Source organism: Phoxinus phoxinus (assembly GCF_949152265.1).
Source record: "Phoxinus phoxinus genome assembly, chromosome: 4".
Lineage (NCBI taxonomy): Eukaryota > Metazoa > Chordata > Actinopteri > Cypriniformes > Leuciscidae > Phoxinus > Phoxinus phoxinus.
In genome coordinates, this window is record NC_136879.1 from 22,708,956 (window position 1) to 22,726,493 (window position 17,538).

Below are 17,538 nucleotides of genomic sequence, written 5' to 3' on the forward strand. Positions count from 1 at the left end.
AAAAGCCTCACTTTGTCATTTAACAGCAGCAGCTGTAAATCTGAGCGGGACGGCACCTGAATGATCCCACTGCCTGCCGTCCCGTTCACACGTAGCCGTCCATCTGTTTGTGTCTCGTTTATACTCACTCCTGTCCCACACCACGCACCTGTCTGGACCTCAGGTGCCAGCTGAGACTAATAACACAGAAAGTCTCTACAAAGTTAAAGTCCTTGTTTAGCTACAAAGTCAAATTATGGCTTCAAGTTGAAGATGTTGGTTTATTTATTTATTTGAAAATCAGAGGTTGGTTTGGTAAACTAACAAAAATCTCACAATTGTTTCTCAGTCATCGCGGGTGCACATCACCAGGGCCGTTCTGGAGCAGTTCCTGTCTTTCGCCAAATACCTGGATGGCCTTTCCCACGGTGCACCTCTCCTCAAACAACTCTGTGACCATATCCTGTTCAACGCGGCTATTTGGATCCACATACCCGCGAAGGTGAGCAAGGTCATGTCTTTTCCAGAAGATACTCAGATACATCCCCATGAAACATGACAGCAAACTAGGAGCATCTGAGGACAGTGTGATGGGAACTGGTGCCACGGAGATCGTAGTGACCTGGTCAGATGAGCACACGGGTGATGTTTACTGAAGTAACCATAAGGCTCAAGTGTTCACATCAGAACAACAAATTAGTCAATTTGCACTGCATCTGAAACATTTTTCTTCTCAGCTGACGTCACAGATTTTTTTTTGTTTTTTAAACCCCAGACACACTTTAGATTAGGGTCTATTAACTAATAACAACTTTTGCCTCAATAAACCCTTAATTACTGCTTATTAATAGTTAGTAAGGTAATTGTTCAGTTTAGGGATTGGGTAGGATGAAGGGATGTAGAATATGGTCATGCAGAATAAGACATTCATATGTCTTTATAAGTGCTAATAAATTGCAAATACCCTAGTAATATGCATGCTAATACAGTAGTAAATATTTGAAGTGGATCAAACAAGTTCATCAAAGTTGTCCTAAGACAAGAACAGTTAAAAACGCAGTTAGATAAATTCCTAAACCACAAAATCAAGTCGCATCTTAATTTCTTTTTTCATTTTTCCTATACCTTTTCATTGAATACACTTGAAATGAAATAAAATAGTCAATCTCTCTTGACAATGAGGTCCATGTCATCTAAAAAGCAGATGACACTTAAAGAGAAGCTCTATTAGAATGAACTGAATGGAGCCAGCTCCTTTGTTTCCTGTCTGCCATTATTGGACAAACTGATTAATCCAGGTGTGCCTGACCAACAACAATAATCAGACACACCTGGATTAATCCGTTTGTCCAATAATGGCAGACAGGAAACAAAGGAGCTGGCTAAAGTTCAGGAAGTAGTGCAGCTGTGCATAAAGCCCATTGTTCACTACTCCTAAACTGCTTCTTTTCTTCTTTTTTTATCAGAATTTTTTGACAGTAACAACTTCACAGTCTGCCGCCTCATTCACCTTGTCACCTGCCAAAATGTCACAGCTTTAAAGAAAAGTGATATTTTTCTTTAAAAAGTTTTACAAAATCATTGTCACAGATGGTTAGTAAATTTAGAGTGAAGTTCAAGCTGAAAAAGGAGAATTTGACCCTGTTTTGCCATGACCCATAAAGGAGAGGATGAGGCAAGACTCTGTGCTGTTATATGTATTGCTCACTTCAGTTTCTGCACTGCTGATGACTGGCATGAATAAATAAAGGAGGTACGAAAACACAAGCAGGATCAAAACAAAGACCTTTGGTCACTGGAAGCTTGCCATGGCTCCAAAAGGAGGAAGATAGTGGGAGTTCTCTCTCTCTCACTCTCTCTCTCTCTAAAGAGATAATAAGTGGAGAAGGAGGATGGATAGAAGGATGAAAGGAAGAAATGAAGGGAGGAAGGGTGCTAAGTGAGAAGTGAGCAAAAAAATAAATAAATAGAAGGAAGAAAGTAAGAAGAAAAATGGATAGATCATTGATGGAAGGGAGAAAAAATAAAGAAAATACAGAAAATGGAAAAAAAAATAACAGAATGCTAAAATAAAGGAAGTAATGGGAAGTAAGAAAAAAGTTAAGGTACAAGGGGGAAAGAAAGAAATAGGAAAGAAGTGGAGAAGAGAAAGAAAGAAAGAAAGAAAAAAAAGAAAGAAATAAAGAGAAAGAAAGAAAGAGAAAGTAAGTGAGCAGAGGTAGAAGGAAGTGAGCAAAAAAATAGAAGGGAGAAAAATGGATGACAAATGAAAAAAACAACAGAATGATAAAAGAAAGGAAGTAATGGAAGGTAAGAAAAAGGTTAAACTAAACAGCTAAAAGTAAAAGAAAAAAGGGGGGATGATAAAAAATAAGGTAGACAAAACGGCTAGAAAGAAAGAAAGAAAGAAAGAAAGAAAGGGAAGGAGAGAGTAGGAAGTAAGCACAAATAATAAAATAAAGGGAGCTGGAAAGGTAAAATTGAAGGATGCATGATGGCAGGAACAAAAATAAATAAAAATAAAGAGAAGAAAAGAAAAAACGGAAGGAAGGTGGACGAAAGGCAGAAAATGGCAAAAGTAAGAGAATGACAAGAAAAAGGGGAAGAATGAGATAAAAGGAAAGAAAATGGAAGGAAATAAGCAATAACAAAAGGGGGGAGGGAAGGGAAATAAGTCATAAATGGAGATAAAATTGGAAGGAGAAAAAGTAAACATGGCTAGATGGATGAATAGAAAAAGAAAGCAAAGAATGAAGGACTGAGAAAAGTGTAAGAAAGAAAAACAGCAGGAGTAGAAGTCAAATAAAGAGGCAGAGAAACCAAGATCGAGAGAGACAGAGGAGTGTGAGGAGGGAGCTCAACACGATAGCAGTGTTCTCTCCTCAGGCCAGAAGAGTCCATGGACTGGCATCATGTTTAGAGCCCAGTCTGCCTGCATGAGTGGCCTGTGATTGGAGGAGTTATATTCTTTCATCAGCGTTTTTATTGTCCTCCAAGGTTCTCCTGCAGCACTGTCACTAGTCAGGCCTGACAAACCAACCACTGTAGCTCTTGACATTCGGCTTCACCCAAAAAACATTCACCGTATCTGCTGTTCTGCTGCTGTTCTGTTAGCCGTGCCAGAGGTGAAGCTCCCATGAAATCCAACAAAAACAGAATTTTAATGAGGAATCTTGGGATGCAGTTTAGAAACAACAGAAGGATGATGAGTTTTGTGTTCTTACTCAAGGCAACTGTAACCTCTCGTAACCCTATATCTGTGTTTGTGTTGTTCAGGTGCAGCTCTCGCTGTACACGTACCTTTCGGCAGAGTTCATCGGCACGGCAACCATCTACAACACCATCCGTCGAGTGGGGACCGTCCTGCAGATCATGCACATACTGAAGTACTATTACTGGGCTGTGAACCCTGCCCACACCAGCGGCATCACTCCCAAAGGCCTGGGTCTGTACACACACACACACGCACACGCACGCACATACTTTTTCTGAGGTAGTAAAAGCACACAATTGGAGTAACAACTATAATAAATATGTAAAATCATTATTTATATATTATTTGTATTAATTGTTTAATAATTGTATTGACCCGTAAATAGTTTGCAGTGTTACTTTGCAGTTACTGCATGATTTCTCCTTCTTACTTTGTTTTGAAGTTTAATGTTTGAGTTTTGAATTTGTGACTGTGTACCTGTTCAACCACATCAAAGTTTCGTAATTAGTAAGTCCGTGCTTTTCCTCTTGTTTGCTGACTGATGAGGGGGCCGCAGTGCCGTAGTGAAACGGTGTTTGTACATGTAGCCTATTTTTTTAATTATAGTTGCAAGCAATCATGAAATGCAGCATATGAAAAATGAAATAAAAAGGTGAGAAACGGACCTCAGGTCGGGCTTAAAATATAACCGTAATGTTCGGGTCGGGTCAGCTTAAATTATTTCGGGTACGGGCCGGGTTGCGTGCAGACCTCACTGCCATAGGCGCATCGTTTCACTATCTTGCTGATATCGCAATGTTTGACGGAGGTCCTTCTCCTTAGTTACAGTTGCTGAGCTAGGATTGGACGAGAACCGTTCGAGGGTGGGGTTTTGCGAACGGTCAATTAATAACAATTTCATAATTTTATTTTTAGTTTCATTTTATTTCTTCTTTTTTTTTATTGCCATTTCAGCCCGTGACAAGTTGATGTAAGAAAAAATGGTTAAACATATTTTACTTCCATACACATATTGTTACTTAAAAACATGTTAATTTGATTGTATTATTATTATTGATACATTGTATTATTATTATTTTATTTTTATTTTTATTATTATTATTTGATACTAATATCAAATATTTGATACTAATTTGATACTATTTATTGCTTGAAAATAATTAAATTACATGAATCAGGGTTTTAGACTATACATGAGTTGCATGAGTTTTTATGGAATTAATATAAAATAAAGCACCCTAGTAGGGACACCATGCAGCATCAGATTCACCCGGGTCTGATAAACAGTCTGTAGTTTCTGAGAGTGAATTTAAATGAAGCTTAATATTCAATCTTACAATATATCTAAAAGTGTCTATATGGCCCCTGCTACTGATGAGGAGCAGTGCTTTTAAATAAACCTAGCTCTGTAACTGCCCGCACTTTTCTCTGAAATTTGGTACAATTCCTCTTTCCCATCCTTTCAAACATGTGTTTAACACTCTCCGTAAAAGAGCGCAGCGGAGTAATAATAACCCACATTGTGAGACACTAGAACTAGTCTTCTGAATATCACATGGCTCACCATGGGCAGCTCACAACTAGCCTTTCATGGTTGAACATGTGCTTTCCTTTTCTTCTCTTACCGCCATTTACAGCCTTTTTTTTTAATAGATCATGACTTTTAACTGTACCATACTTGTTTTTCCTATTCTTTCCTGTCTTATAACACACTTTCAGGTACACACTTTCTTTTTCCTCTCCTCTATTCTGTTTCGTCTCTCTTTTCCTCATGCCAAAGCTTCCACTGTTCTCTCTGCAATGATTCCCCGCTGAAGTTGAAAGCACCTAAAGCTAGAATATATGTCCTCTGAATAATTCACAAATATCCTCTGAATGAATCACTCGTTTTGAGGTCAGGGTGTGTGTTCTATGGTCTCGACTATTTTAGAACAACAGAAAGGCAAAAATGACCCTGTGAGAGTGTTTAACATTGATAAATTGACTGTACTGTATATATTGGAATTCATGTTAGATAGCATGAAGCTGTTCAGTGACTTTAATAAGCAGCAGACTGAGAAATAATTTCAGAGATTCAGTCAGTGTGCTGGCGCACTCATTGTGGGACTGAGAAATATAATTGTGCTCAATTACTCCTTTTATTCTGATCCTGAAAGGTCATGTGATCTTTTGGTTACTGTATATGAAATCGCATTAAACGAAGAGTTAAGAGCTATATTAGTGGTTGGCACCAAGTGTTTTTTATCGTCAGGATACACAGCTACTTTCATTTTTTCACAGTTTTAAATGCCATAAGTTTTGTCTTGTGACAAAAATATCCTTTAAATTTAGTGATTATTTCATGTCATATTCAGTCATTTTATTGTGACTAAACTGCATCTAATTTTAGTCGACAATTACATTTTCTGTTGCAAAATTTTAACCAAATTTCAAAGATTCCAATTTTTGTAATAATTTTGATGTTAATTAATATAATAATAATAATAATTTTGATGGCGTTTTAGTTCACTGTTACTAAAACAGTGTATTCACAATGTGACTTCTAATGTAATTTAGAATATACAGCAGTTCATGTTTTGTGTAAATAATTGATTAATATAATATACACTGATGAGCTAAAACATTATGACCATACACAGATGAATGTGAATATCATTGATCATCTCCTAACAAGGCCACATATTAAGGTCTGGGTTGGTTAGATCAGTTTTCATAATCAAGGTTTTGGATTCAGGAGAAATGTATTGTTGGATGCGATACATTGTTATGGCAAGGCGACTGGGTCAGACTATCTCTGAAACGACAGGGCTTGTGGGATGATCCCGGTCAGCTGGTGAGAATTTACCAACAGTGTCCAAGGAGAGACAAACCTCAAACGGTGGATGCTTGAGGGCAACGAAGGCTATCCCGCCTGGTCAGAGCCAACAGAAGGTCTACCGTGGCACAAGTCACCTGAAATGTTAATGATGTAATGGGAGGAATGTGTCACAACACACTGTGTATGGGGCTGTTCAGCCGCAGACCAATCAGAGTGCTTATGATGACCCCTGTCCACCATCGAAAGCGCCTACAATGGGCTCGTAAGCATCAGAACTGGACCTTGGATATCTGCTATGATGAGTCCTGTTTTCTTTCACGTGGACAGCCGGGTATGTGTGTGCCATTTACCGGGGGAAGTGATGGAGGCAGGATGCACTGTGGGACGACAACAAGCCGATGTAGGGAATGTGAGGCTCTGGGAAATGTTCTTCTGGGAAACCCTGGGTCCGGCCAGTCATGTGGATGTAAATTTAACACTTGCAACCTACCTAAATATTGTTGCAGACCAGGTACATTTCTTCATGACAATAGTGTTCACTGAAGGCAGTGACCTCTTTCAGCGGGATCATGCAGCCTGTACACACATTGTTCAGGAATGGTTTGATGAACATGATGAAGAGTTCAAGGTGTTGCCCTTGCCTCCAAATTCCCCAGATTTCAACCCAGTTGAGCATCTGTGATGTGCTTGGCCAACAAGTTCGATCCACAGCGCTTCTACCTCTCAACCCTACAAGTCTTGAATGATCTGCTGCTAATGTACTGGTGCCAGAGACCACGGGACACCTTCTGGGCTCTTGTAGAGTCCATGCCTCGGTGGATCAGCGCTGATTTGGCAGCACATGGAGGACCAACAGCATATTAGGCAGATGGTCATAATGTTTTGGCTCATAGATATGTATTTACAGTATATAGGATGCATTTAGGTGAGTTGGTTAACTCACTAACAAAGTCTGAAGCACCGTGTGCTAATGCATAATCAACTACACTGATTATTGATTATTTGAAACAATCCAGTTCTTTTAAAACTTTTATTTTTCACAAAACAATCAAATCTTAGTGGGGGTTTTTTGCGTCATAATTTTGGCAATTATATATTTATTTCTAATCATTAGTTATAGTTATAATGTGCGTTTTTTATTATTATTGAAAACAATTTTTTGTTAACATTCAAATCAAGTTTGGGTCAGTAATGTTTTTTTTAGTTTTTTTTTTTAAAGAAGTCATGCTCACAAGACTGCATAAATTTGATCAAAAATACTGTAGAACAATAATACTGTACAATTTTATTACAAATTAACTGTTTTCTATTTTAATATATTTTAAAAGGTCAATATCAATATTGAAAACACTTGTGCTGCTTAAAGGGGACCTACTATGCCTCTTTTTACAAGATGTAATATAAGTCTCAGTTGTCCTCAGAATGTGTCTGTGAAGTTTCAGCTCAAAATACCCCACAGATCATTTATTATGCACTGTAAAAAAAAAAATCTAACCTCCCCAACTCAAAATTTTCTAGTGACTGATCACATCTAAATTTTTCAATTGGCCCACGTGAAAATTCTGCAAACTGAATTGTATCAATTTGCAGAATTTCACTTGGGCCAATTGAAAAATGTAGATGTGATCACTAGATTTTTTTTTTTTTTTACAGTGTGCCATGTTGTAAAAATTGATAAGAAGAAAAAACATGCTGTTGCTCTCCACCCCACTTTCCAGAAGATGGCGGAGCCTGCACTGCTCGCGCCTCCGATACTCTGCCAAAAACAAAAACATCTGTGTGATGTACCATGCTGAATAAAAGTATTTATTTATTTGAAGAAAAAAAAAAATCTTACTGGCTCCAAACTAATAGCACCTGCACAGTGGTATCTACCAGCAGGGCCAAATTGCCGAAGCTAATCAACTACATGTTCTTTGGAAGCTGTAGGATCGAACGCATGGTGTATATTATCTGTGCCAACGGCTTTTCAAGATAATAATCTTTTTAAAATGAGTGTGTGTTATTACTATGCTATTGATATCCATTTTGTCTTCATCACAATCTGAAATTATTCTGGTGAGCCTGAAGAAAGAGTAATTCATTATCAGAGTGACGGTAATACCAAATCTTCACAGATTGTTGCGATTTGCTTCTCCACAATTTCCTTCCATCTTTTCTCTTTTGCTTAAAATAAAATATGCAGAAAACCCTCCACCGAAAAATTAGAGAGCGTGGTGTAGTGGACTTAGTGTAGTGGATTGGATTACAGATTTTGCTGAAGCTTTTTTGTGTTGTTGACCCCTGAGCCTGGTTTCGATTACACATAAAAACAGATTCAGATCGCTGCAATTGGCTGGTGCGCGGATGGACAGGGCAGGTAGCATGGGTTGTGCCAAAAATGCTGTGTTTTGTTTTGAAATAAGGGCTCGATCTCACTTTTTTACACCTATTGGTCAGTGGGAATGCTGGTTTTAAGAGCGCCAGGCGCTAGACAGACCTATTCAAATTGTCTAGTGCTGTCTATGGATGTGGAAGCCAAGTAGTACATCACTCTTCCAGACAGAGAGTTTCATGTGAAATTAATAATCTTATGTGAATAACATGAGTTGATGTGCCAGAATCATCCTTTTGTTTTTACCCTGAAAAGAATGTTCTGGGTAAGTTAATACAAACAAACCTCTGTCAACATGATCTATGGCAGTGTATATCAGAAGTTTGGGGTCTCGCATGCTCACTAAGGCTGAATTTATTTAATACAAAATACGTTTAAAACAGTAATATTGTGAAATGTTATAACAATTTAAAATTATTTTTCTATTTTAATTTCTTTAAAAAAGTCATTTATTCCTGTGATGGCAAAGCTGAATTTTCCGCATCATTACTCCAGTATTCAGTGTCACATGATTCTTCAGAAATAATAATAATATGATGATTTGCTGCTCAAGAAACATTTATTATTACTATCAACATTGAACAGTTGTGCTGTTTTTTTGTATGTTTTTTTAAATGGTGATACATTTTTTTCTCAGGATTCTCCGATCAAAGGAAAATAACAGTATTTATTTTAAATAGAAATATTTTGTAACAATGTAAATGTCTTTAATAACACTTCCGATATATAGCAAGAATGCGCTTAATCGGTCGGAAGTGATATTCCCAATACATACAATAAAACATATATAATTTATGTAATTTTCAATATTTTCAATAGTTTTTTCGAATTAACCTCAGTTTATTTGCATATGTATATTTACATAACAACTTCACACTAAAATCCAGAATATTCCTTTAAATCATGGATAGATCTTTGGAAATCAGTATCAGTATTTGCGATATCAGATTTGTTAGTACTGTGACTTAGATAATTAATTACTTTTTCTTCCGGCTCATAAGACAGCACAGAATCTTTTCAGATTGTGATTAAAACTGAATGAATATCTAAAGAACCTAACACGCAGTACACACACATATACACACAACTGCAGAAGATGAAGGGCTATTCTTATCTTGAAAAGCAGCTGGTGCTGAGATTACTACACCATCATGAAACTTAAACCTCTGCGACACACAAAGACACACTCAAACACGTTTCGCAGTCACACACCAGGTGAAGAGGTCCTAGAGGAGCTCTCCTAAAGTATGTAAAAGAATTTGTCTCCGGCTTGCCAAGTAGGTAATTCTATGTGGCGGTCGGCATTGATTTATTCTTCATTTGTCAAACGCAGCAGTCTTTTTTGTCTTTTCCACAAAGGGATGGGTTATAGAGAAAGCAGTATAACATAATGAAGTGTTCAATTACTGCAACAAAGAGTTCGGTTTTACACTGGAGAAACATCAGCTAACCACACACACACACACACACACACACACACGCGCGCGCACTCTATCTCTCTAAAAGCAAGCAAGACTTCACAAATTAAAGTCATGCATCACTCCTGCCCGTTGTTTTCAATAGCACAGACAGCCTTTTCTCACCAGTGTCTTGAGAGACCTACATAGAAAGACTCCCTCAAGAAACATCAAGCACAGCGAAAAGTCCTGTTGTGCATATTAGTTCTTGCATTTAAAGTGGCAGTAACAAACCTCAGCACTCAAGACACTGATAGAGCTGTCTGTGGATGTCTGTGCTATGAAATTGGATCTGTTTTTGTTCATGTAGCTAGTTACGAACATGTTGACAGATTGAATAACTTTAAAGTCCCCCTATAGTCAATAATTGTATCCCTTAAAACTCCTCTTTGATCACCAAAATGACGTGGCTCTATGAATATGCAAATTAGCCCCGCCTCCACTCACTCGCGCCAGCTCTGAGATCCGCTCGTTGACGATCACACGTTGACGTGATTGGTTACAAGGTAGTTTGTGACGTCAGAAACACCAGCGACTTTTTTTCACTGCAGTTTTAAGTAGAAAATACTCATAAAGACTTATGAATTTAGACATATAAACAACATTAAAAGCTTGATGTTCACCACAAGGGGAATTAAACTAACGAAAATGTAGCTTTCTTCTGACTGCAATCCCAGCCAACTAAACGCGTTGCTAATTATGTTACGAAAACGTTATTTCTGAATGTTATTTTTTTAAGTTGGGACAGCATTAACGTTCATGTACTTGCGTTGAGAGTTTAAATGCTCGAGCACACACACAGTTAATCACCGTTGTTAATGTTTAGCCGGTCAAAGCCCAAGTCCAGTTCTGCTGTGTGAAAGCTTTTGTGTAAAACACCAGGGGCTGAATAAATTCTTCTTTTGGCTTCGTTTTCCCATTTTCCTGGCTTCAGAAGATAAGCCGTAGTATGACTCCAGATCCAATTACTGTATATTTACCGTGGCCCGCATTAATACGTACACCCTCTGAAGGGATGGTTTTTAATTTCACTTCTGTATATGTCCCACAGATCCATTTTGATAAGGAGCTTCCACATACACGGCTGATCTTAAGGATAGTGCACTGCAGGGAGACTGCGAGAGTACATATGCATTGATTCTCTGTTTGACACCATGCCAGATTCATTACTCTTTGCAAATAAGAGACAGTGTTTGCCGTGAGTGTTCATATTCACAATCAATTAAATGGTGCAGGAAGAAGTGTTATTGAGTAAAAGAGATATCAGTCATTCTATTGATCTGTTTAGTTTTGCTTGAATCATGAATTTGATCTCCTAATGAGATCCAGTAGACAGGAAAATTGTTTAAAATAAATTCCCCCCCAATTTGGAGATAAACCAATCTACGCCCAGTTGCTCCAAAGTCTCTTAGATTGCAGATTTTGGTGTTTACCGATGAAATTACGCTTTTAATTTAATGTCTTTTCAGATTAATGTGGGCTGGGGAATCTTTTATTTTGTTTGGATTTTTTGGGTTCTTTTTTAGAGAGACAAATGATCAAATATTAGAGAATTGTACACTTATTGACCGGGTAGATAACATCCCATGATCTCTCTTTAATAGCTGCTTTCTTTACATTGAAGGAAGGACTAAGACAATGGACAATCAATTGCAGACTCTTAAAGTAAACTAGATAACAATGCTAATCTCCTTAATAAAATTATTGATGAAAATGTTAAAGGTTTACAAATACAATGCAAAAAAAGATGCACCATGACGATAACAAACCCGCTTGAGCTGTCTTGAACACTGGTAAACGGAGTTAACTACTAGTGTGTTGATTTGCTCACTCAAATGCATCTTATGCAAATGAGAATACACCTTTGCAGTTACAGTCCGCTACACGTATACAATATTGTAAATGGCTTTAAAACTTAAAACAGTAATAGCAGTCTATTAAAGCATAGAGAATTCACAATACAGTAACTATAAACTATGTGACAAATTATACTTTTATTCGTATATTATTTTAGGAGCTTTTTAGGATGTTTTAGAACATGTTTGGCTAATCTTACCTGTCTGATACATTTTTAGATCAATACATTATAGAGTATTACAAATGAAAAAAAATATTGGGTTGAAAGTTTGTGTTATAGGTATGTTTTTTTTTGTGTGTGTGTGGCATTTTGCAGATGTCCGCTTACAATTGTAAAAATAACATGACATAATTTGACAAACTTTAAAGCATACTTTTGTCAAAAGATAGAAGGATGAAATATGGAAGCTTGTTTCCGCCACTGAATAAAAAATAAAAGGTTGCGATTTTCTCTCTCACAATTCTGACCTTTGATGATATAAACTCTCAATTCTTACTTTTTTTCTCGCAGTTGCGAGGAAAGAAGTCAAAAGTCAGTTTATATCCTGCAATTCTGACTTTATAACTCACACAATATCGAGTTTATATCTCTCATTTCTGATATTATTACTCACAATTGTGAGTTTACATCTCACAATTCTGAGGAAAAAAGTCTGAATTGTGAGATGTAAAGCGCAATTGTGAGGAGAAAATAATCTTTTAAATTTTTTTTAATTCTGTGGTAGAAACAAGCTTCCATAGAACACAAAATAAAAACTTGCAGGGAAGTAATTTTATATCATGTAACATTTATCATGTTTATCCAATGAATGTTGGAATTATTTAATATTCATTTTAATATTCAATGAATGTTTAGCAGAATTTTATCATGGGCAACTGGGCTGCCTCCATTTATTCAGAAATATGTAGTGAGATTAAAATTCCAGAGGCTGATCTGTTTTTGGAAATGGATCTGTAAATGTAAAAACAGCTCCAGTTGCTTAATTACAATTCTTGAAGAATGAAACCTTTAAAGGCGTCACTTTTTCAACAAAAAATTATAATAATTGCTGGTCGCCACTGATATGAATAGAGAAAGAGACATCATAAATGAAACAGGATCATTTTAGACAGTGTAATAGCAAGTGATTGGTGGTGATCGGACCTCTTGAGATGAATCTGCGAATATGACAGCTAATCAATTTGCTCTTCTTTTTATGCTCAGGCCATTCCCAGTAAAACAGCAAATGGAAACCTGTCACACACACACACACACACACACACACACACACACACACACACACACACACACACACACACACACACACACACACACACACACACACACACACACACACACACACACACACACACACACACACACACACGTCTAAAAAGCACTAAAAAGGAGCTCTGGAAGTATGAGGGTGAACATCACTTTACCAAACATGTTCCCGGTTAAACATTCCAATCAACCAATCAGATTTAAAGGACAAGTTAATGGTCCATGTTAAGTTTAGGCTTACAATCAGGGTTAGGTGCTTCTACACCTATCAGTTCCCTCTTATTTTAGGGATATGTTAATGGGTAGGATTATGTTTAGGTAAGGAATACGTTTTTGGACCGGAATGTTGTTCCAGGATCAACAAAATATGTTGACCCAAGAACATGTCGTACTTAGCAAAAATCAAGGTGACCAGGGATATTCGAAATTAGTGCAGATGTCACTGAAATGAAGTGTGGCCCGCTGAGCTCTAGCGCTCTGGAGTTAATAAGGGCTTAGCTTTTCTTCTGAGAGCTCTGACCTCTCCGCTCTTCTCGGCTGGCAGAAGCCCCTGTCCATGCCACGGCTCTCCACTGACTGAGAGCGAGGCGCTCTTTGACACTCTCACTATGAATTGAATGGCAGTACCCGTGAAACATTGAACATGACATTTTTGAGATGTAGTGCGGTTTGTTGTAACAGTTCCTCTGTGACTCCTGTGTTAGCAGACGGTCCTCGGCCCTTGCAGAAAGAGATCACCTCCCTCAGAGCCTTCATGCTGCTGTTCCTCAAACAGCTCATACTGAAGGTAAGCATCATCTCATGCATTCATAACTGGATATTGTGTAGCATATGCAGACAAATGATAATAAAAATAAAATGACACCATCCTTGAATGCGTATTGACTAACTATAGTTTAACTGTGTTTTTTTGTATCAAGACTATATTAGCCTGCTAGAATACTACATCTAATACAGTTTAGTAAAATCAATTCATTTTCATTTTGTGCCTGTATTGATTTGCCAAAATATAGAGGACAACAGCTCTAGGGCTGTTGCTTTGGCAGGTTTTCGCTCTCATTCACCAGCCCCAGCTGTTTACAATTTTCTAACAGGACTGTAGGAAAGAGTGTACACTTGTTCAGACCAGTGCTAACATATCAAGAAATCTGTCAGGTGGCCAAGGCACAAGCAAACAACAATTAGCTCTCAAGCTGCCTGTGCTCTCTCAGTAATGGGAAACGTGTGCATTCATCAGCACCGCTCCAACCAGACAGTTCACGCTGCTTACCTAATAATAAGAGACGGCTCATAAGAAGTCAGGACACAAATTTGCTGTGAACATTAATTTCAGCAAACAGCCTCTCTGAATTTTAACTCATTGTTATTTTTTTATTCTATTTATATTTCATAGTTTGTCAGCATGCTGATGGAAGTAGAAGCTTATAAGTGCAGTTGGGTGTTTAACAACAGCATATTGCAAAAGTAGCACAGCTCAGCTTTTTGTTGACGTTTCCTTTTTTTTTTTTTTTTTTCATCAGGACCGAGGTGTTAAAGAAGATGAGCTTCAAAGTATTTTAAACTACCTGCTGACCATGCATGAGGTGGGTCTTCACCATACAGTATTCATACATACATCTGACATACATCTGTTTTAGAACATTTCCTATTCTTCATTCATGTTCGTAAATGGGCCCAATTTTACACTCCTTAAATTAAGATTTGACTGAAAAAAAATTAAAATCAGTGACTCAACGACTTCCTATTGCACTTAATCTTTAGTCATTTTAAAGTGGATTATGGTTATAGACTACACACATTTCCGAACACCCATCTTCAGGCTAACATATGATTTCCTATCTGAGAATAAGACCAGTCATTATAGATATATATATTATAGATATATATTATAGATAATTATTTTATCATTTTTGTGTAAAAAAGAAGAAGAAAACTACTGTAAATCCAAAAAAAATTTTTTTACTGGAAGTATTGATGTTGAAAATTCAGCTTTGACATCAGAGGAATACATTACTGTGTTCATTTGTTAGATTTTATATTGTAATAATATTTCACAATACTACTGTTTTTTTTTAATCTACAGTATTAAATGCAGTCTTTTTTCAGAAACATAAAAAAATCTTACAGACCCCACACTCCCAAACTTTAAAACAGTGGTGTACACTTGTGATCTTGTTCTATACTGTGTGAGCATCCCAGAATGCACCTCATGAAGTAAGCTGAACTCAAATCTAGACAAAGGGTGTCATTTTTGAAGAAACTCAAATATAAGATGGTTTTTATTTATTTTATATTTGGTCACTACATAATTTCCATACTTCCATTATTTAATAGTTTTCAACTTACTATTGTTCTAAAATGTAGAAAATAGTCATATTAAAAAATGATTAGGCCTGCACAGTTATTTATATATATATATATATACAGTATACTATATACTACCAATATACAGTGTGCGTGTGTGCGTGCGTACATGCTTTATTATGTTTTATTGAAAGCCCATTTTACCAGCGGTGAAGTGCCCCTTTAAATGCAGGATGTGTGTTTATGCCTTTATTCCTCATTAAGGATGAGAACCTCCATGATGTCCTTCAGCTGCTTGTGGCCCTCATGTCTGAGCACCCTGCCTCCATGATTCCTGCATTTGACCAGAGGAATGGAATCCGGTAAAAAGCCTTGTACTCCACACAGAGTCAAATTTCATTATATTTCATCTTGTCTCCCATGATGGAGTTGATACAATCATGAATTATTCACAAGACTCGACGTAGGAATTGGAATGATATTTTCATATTTATTTATTTATTTTCTGACAAGCAGGAAAAAGCTCACACCCTGCATGTCAAGCTAATGAAATATAGATGGATTTGATAAAGTTTCGGGATTGGCTCGAAATAACTGATATAACTTTGATGAACAGCTTCATGGTGGTTTACACAATGCAATTTCCTCTCAAGTGTTACTTATTATTATTAAATTCTATTTTTTCTATTTTTTTTATCTGCCACTTGATTAATTGAAATAATTAAGTGTTAGGCACTTTCCCTCTGATTCTTGTTTTTAATATAATATTGAATGAATTAAATCACAATAGTTCTCTTTTTAGTTGTATTTTAATTTCATTTCTTTCCAGGGTGGTGTACAAACTTCTGGCTTCCAAGAGTGAAAGTATCCGAGTTCAGGCTCTGAAAGTTCTGGCATATTTCCTCAAACACTTAGGTCACAAGTGAGTACATCCATTCTTCTCTTTTCCAGAGTCACTTTCACATACAAAGTCTTCCAAGAGATATCTTTTCTCAAGTGAATCCGACAAGGTGAAATTTGTGGTTGCATAAGGACAGAGTCCTCATCAGTAATGTCTTTATGAGATTTTAAAGTTCTTCAGAAATATTCTCTAAATGGCTCCAGGGCTTTTGTTGAGAAAGGTACATATAGTGAGATACTCTACCCATAAGCCTCTTCTTTTAACTAGTTTGTGACTGTGTATGTGGATATTTGTGAGTGTGTATCTATGTAGGGAGTGGCATAACGGAAGTCACCTCAAATTATAATTTTATATATATATATTTAAATCATAACAACTCTCTGAATACATTTAGCATGTGATTTAATATACAGAAGGACAATATATGGCTGCTGCTGTTGATAATTGATTGAAGAGAAACACAGATACGCTGCTGTGAGCATGTAAGATATGCTATGAATAGACATACATAGATACATAAATTTCGTAGCAGATCTAGGCAGGTGGAGCTGGGGGAGCTGGAGGGTTTCAGAGAAACTCTGGAAGTGCTCTTCAGGACTAGCTTTTCAGCAAAAAACAAACCAGACTATTTAAATGTTGAGCAAGCTATCTCATTGGCTGCAGGATCAGTAGAGGCCAATCATCTTGTGGAATTGATGTGATACATTAGCTTGCAGGTTGCATATAAAGAAGGACGTACCAGCCTGCGCCTTCTAGAGTTTCATGACTGAATTAAATGTATATCGTGTTGTCGACGTTAGCGCGTTAAATTTTTTTAAACCAGCAATCGTGTCTCCTGTCATCCTTTTGGCTAGCGTTACATTATATGACCACGCTCTTATTCATGCAAATGCTTTTAAACCATCCAAACGTGACAAGACAAAAGAGAACGCACTGTCTATGAGTGTCCTGTTTATGTGACGCACACACACGACTCACAGAAAGCGTGCTAGAATCAAGTTCTTTCGCGCTTCAACGCGCAAATAACATTTACACAATTATGCCAAACTGTCTGTTTTGTCGAGTATCCTCATAAGAGCAGTTTTAAATGAAATAACAAAAGTCTTAAATTAATGTAGAGAGTAAAGTGAGAAACTGGGACGCGTGTGAGATCCAGTCTATCACTCCGCTTGCAGCATTTCTCTCACAGCGAGTTGTCATGGCAGACAAGCAAACACCATCATTTTACAAATTCTACTGTTGTTTTGTCACGGAATGTAGTTTTAAGAGTTTTTTTAGGGCAGAATGTAGTTACAATATATATATATATATATATATATATATATATATATATATATATATATATATATACAGTATACATATAATGTATT

At 36.9% G+C, this 17,538-nt stretch overlaps 1 protein-coding gene across 2 annotated transcripts in view; it reads left to right on the forward strand.

The window, feature by feature from the left end:
- Positions 1-17,538, forward strand: part of nbeab (neurobeachin b) — a gene marked incomplete at its 5' end in the record, with an annotated part of 258,401 nt that overhangs the window by 84,566 nt on the left and 156,297 nt on the right. For both annotated transcript variants that reach the window (XM_079608909.1, XM_079608908.1), the window contains 6 exons: positions 329-481; positions 3,256-3,424; positions 13,671-13,750; positions 14,484-14,546; positions 15,532-15,629; positions 16,097-16,189. In XM_079608909.1, the coding sequence (XP_079465035.1) occupies positions 329-481; positions 3,256-3,424; positions 13,671-13,750; positions 14,484-14,546; positions 15,532-15,629; positions 16,097-16,189 (656 nt within the window). The remainder of the gene's footprint in view (positions 1-328; positions 482-3,255; positions 3,425-13,670; positions 13,751-14,483; positions 14,547-15,531; positions 15,630-16,096; positions 16,190-17,538) is intronic.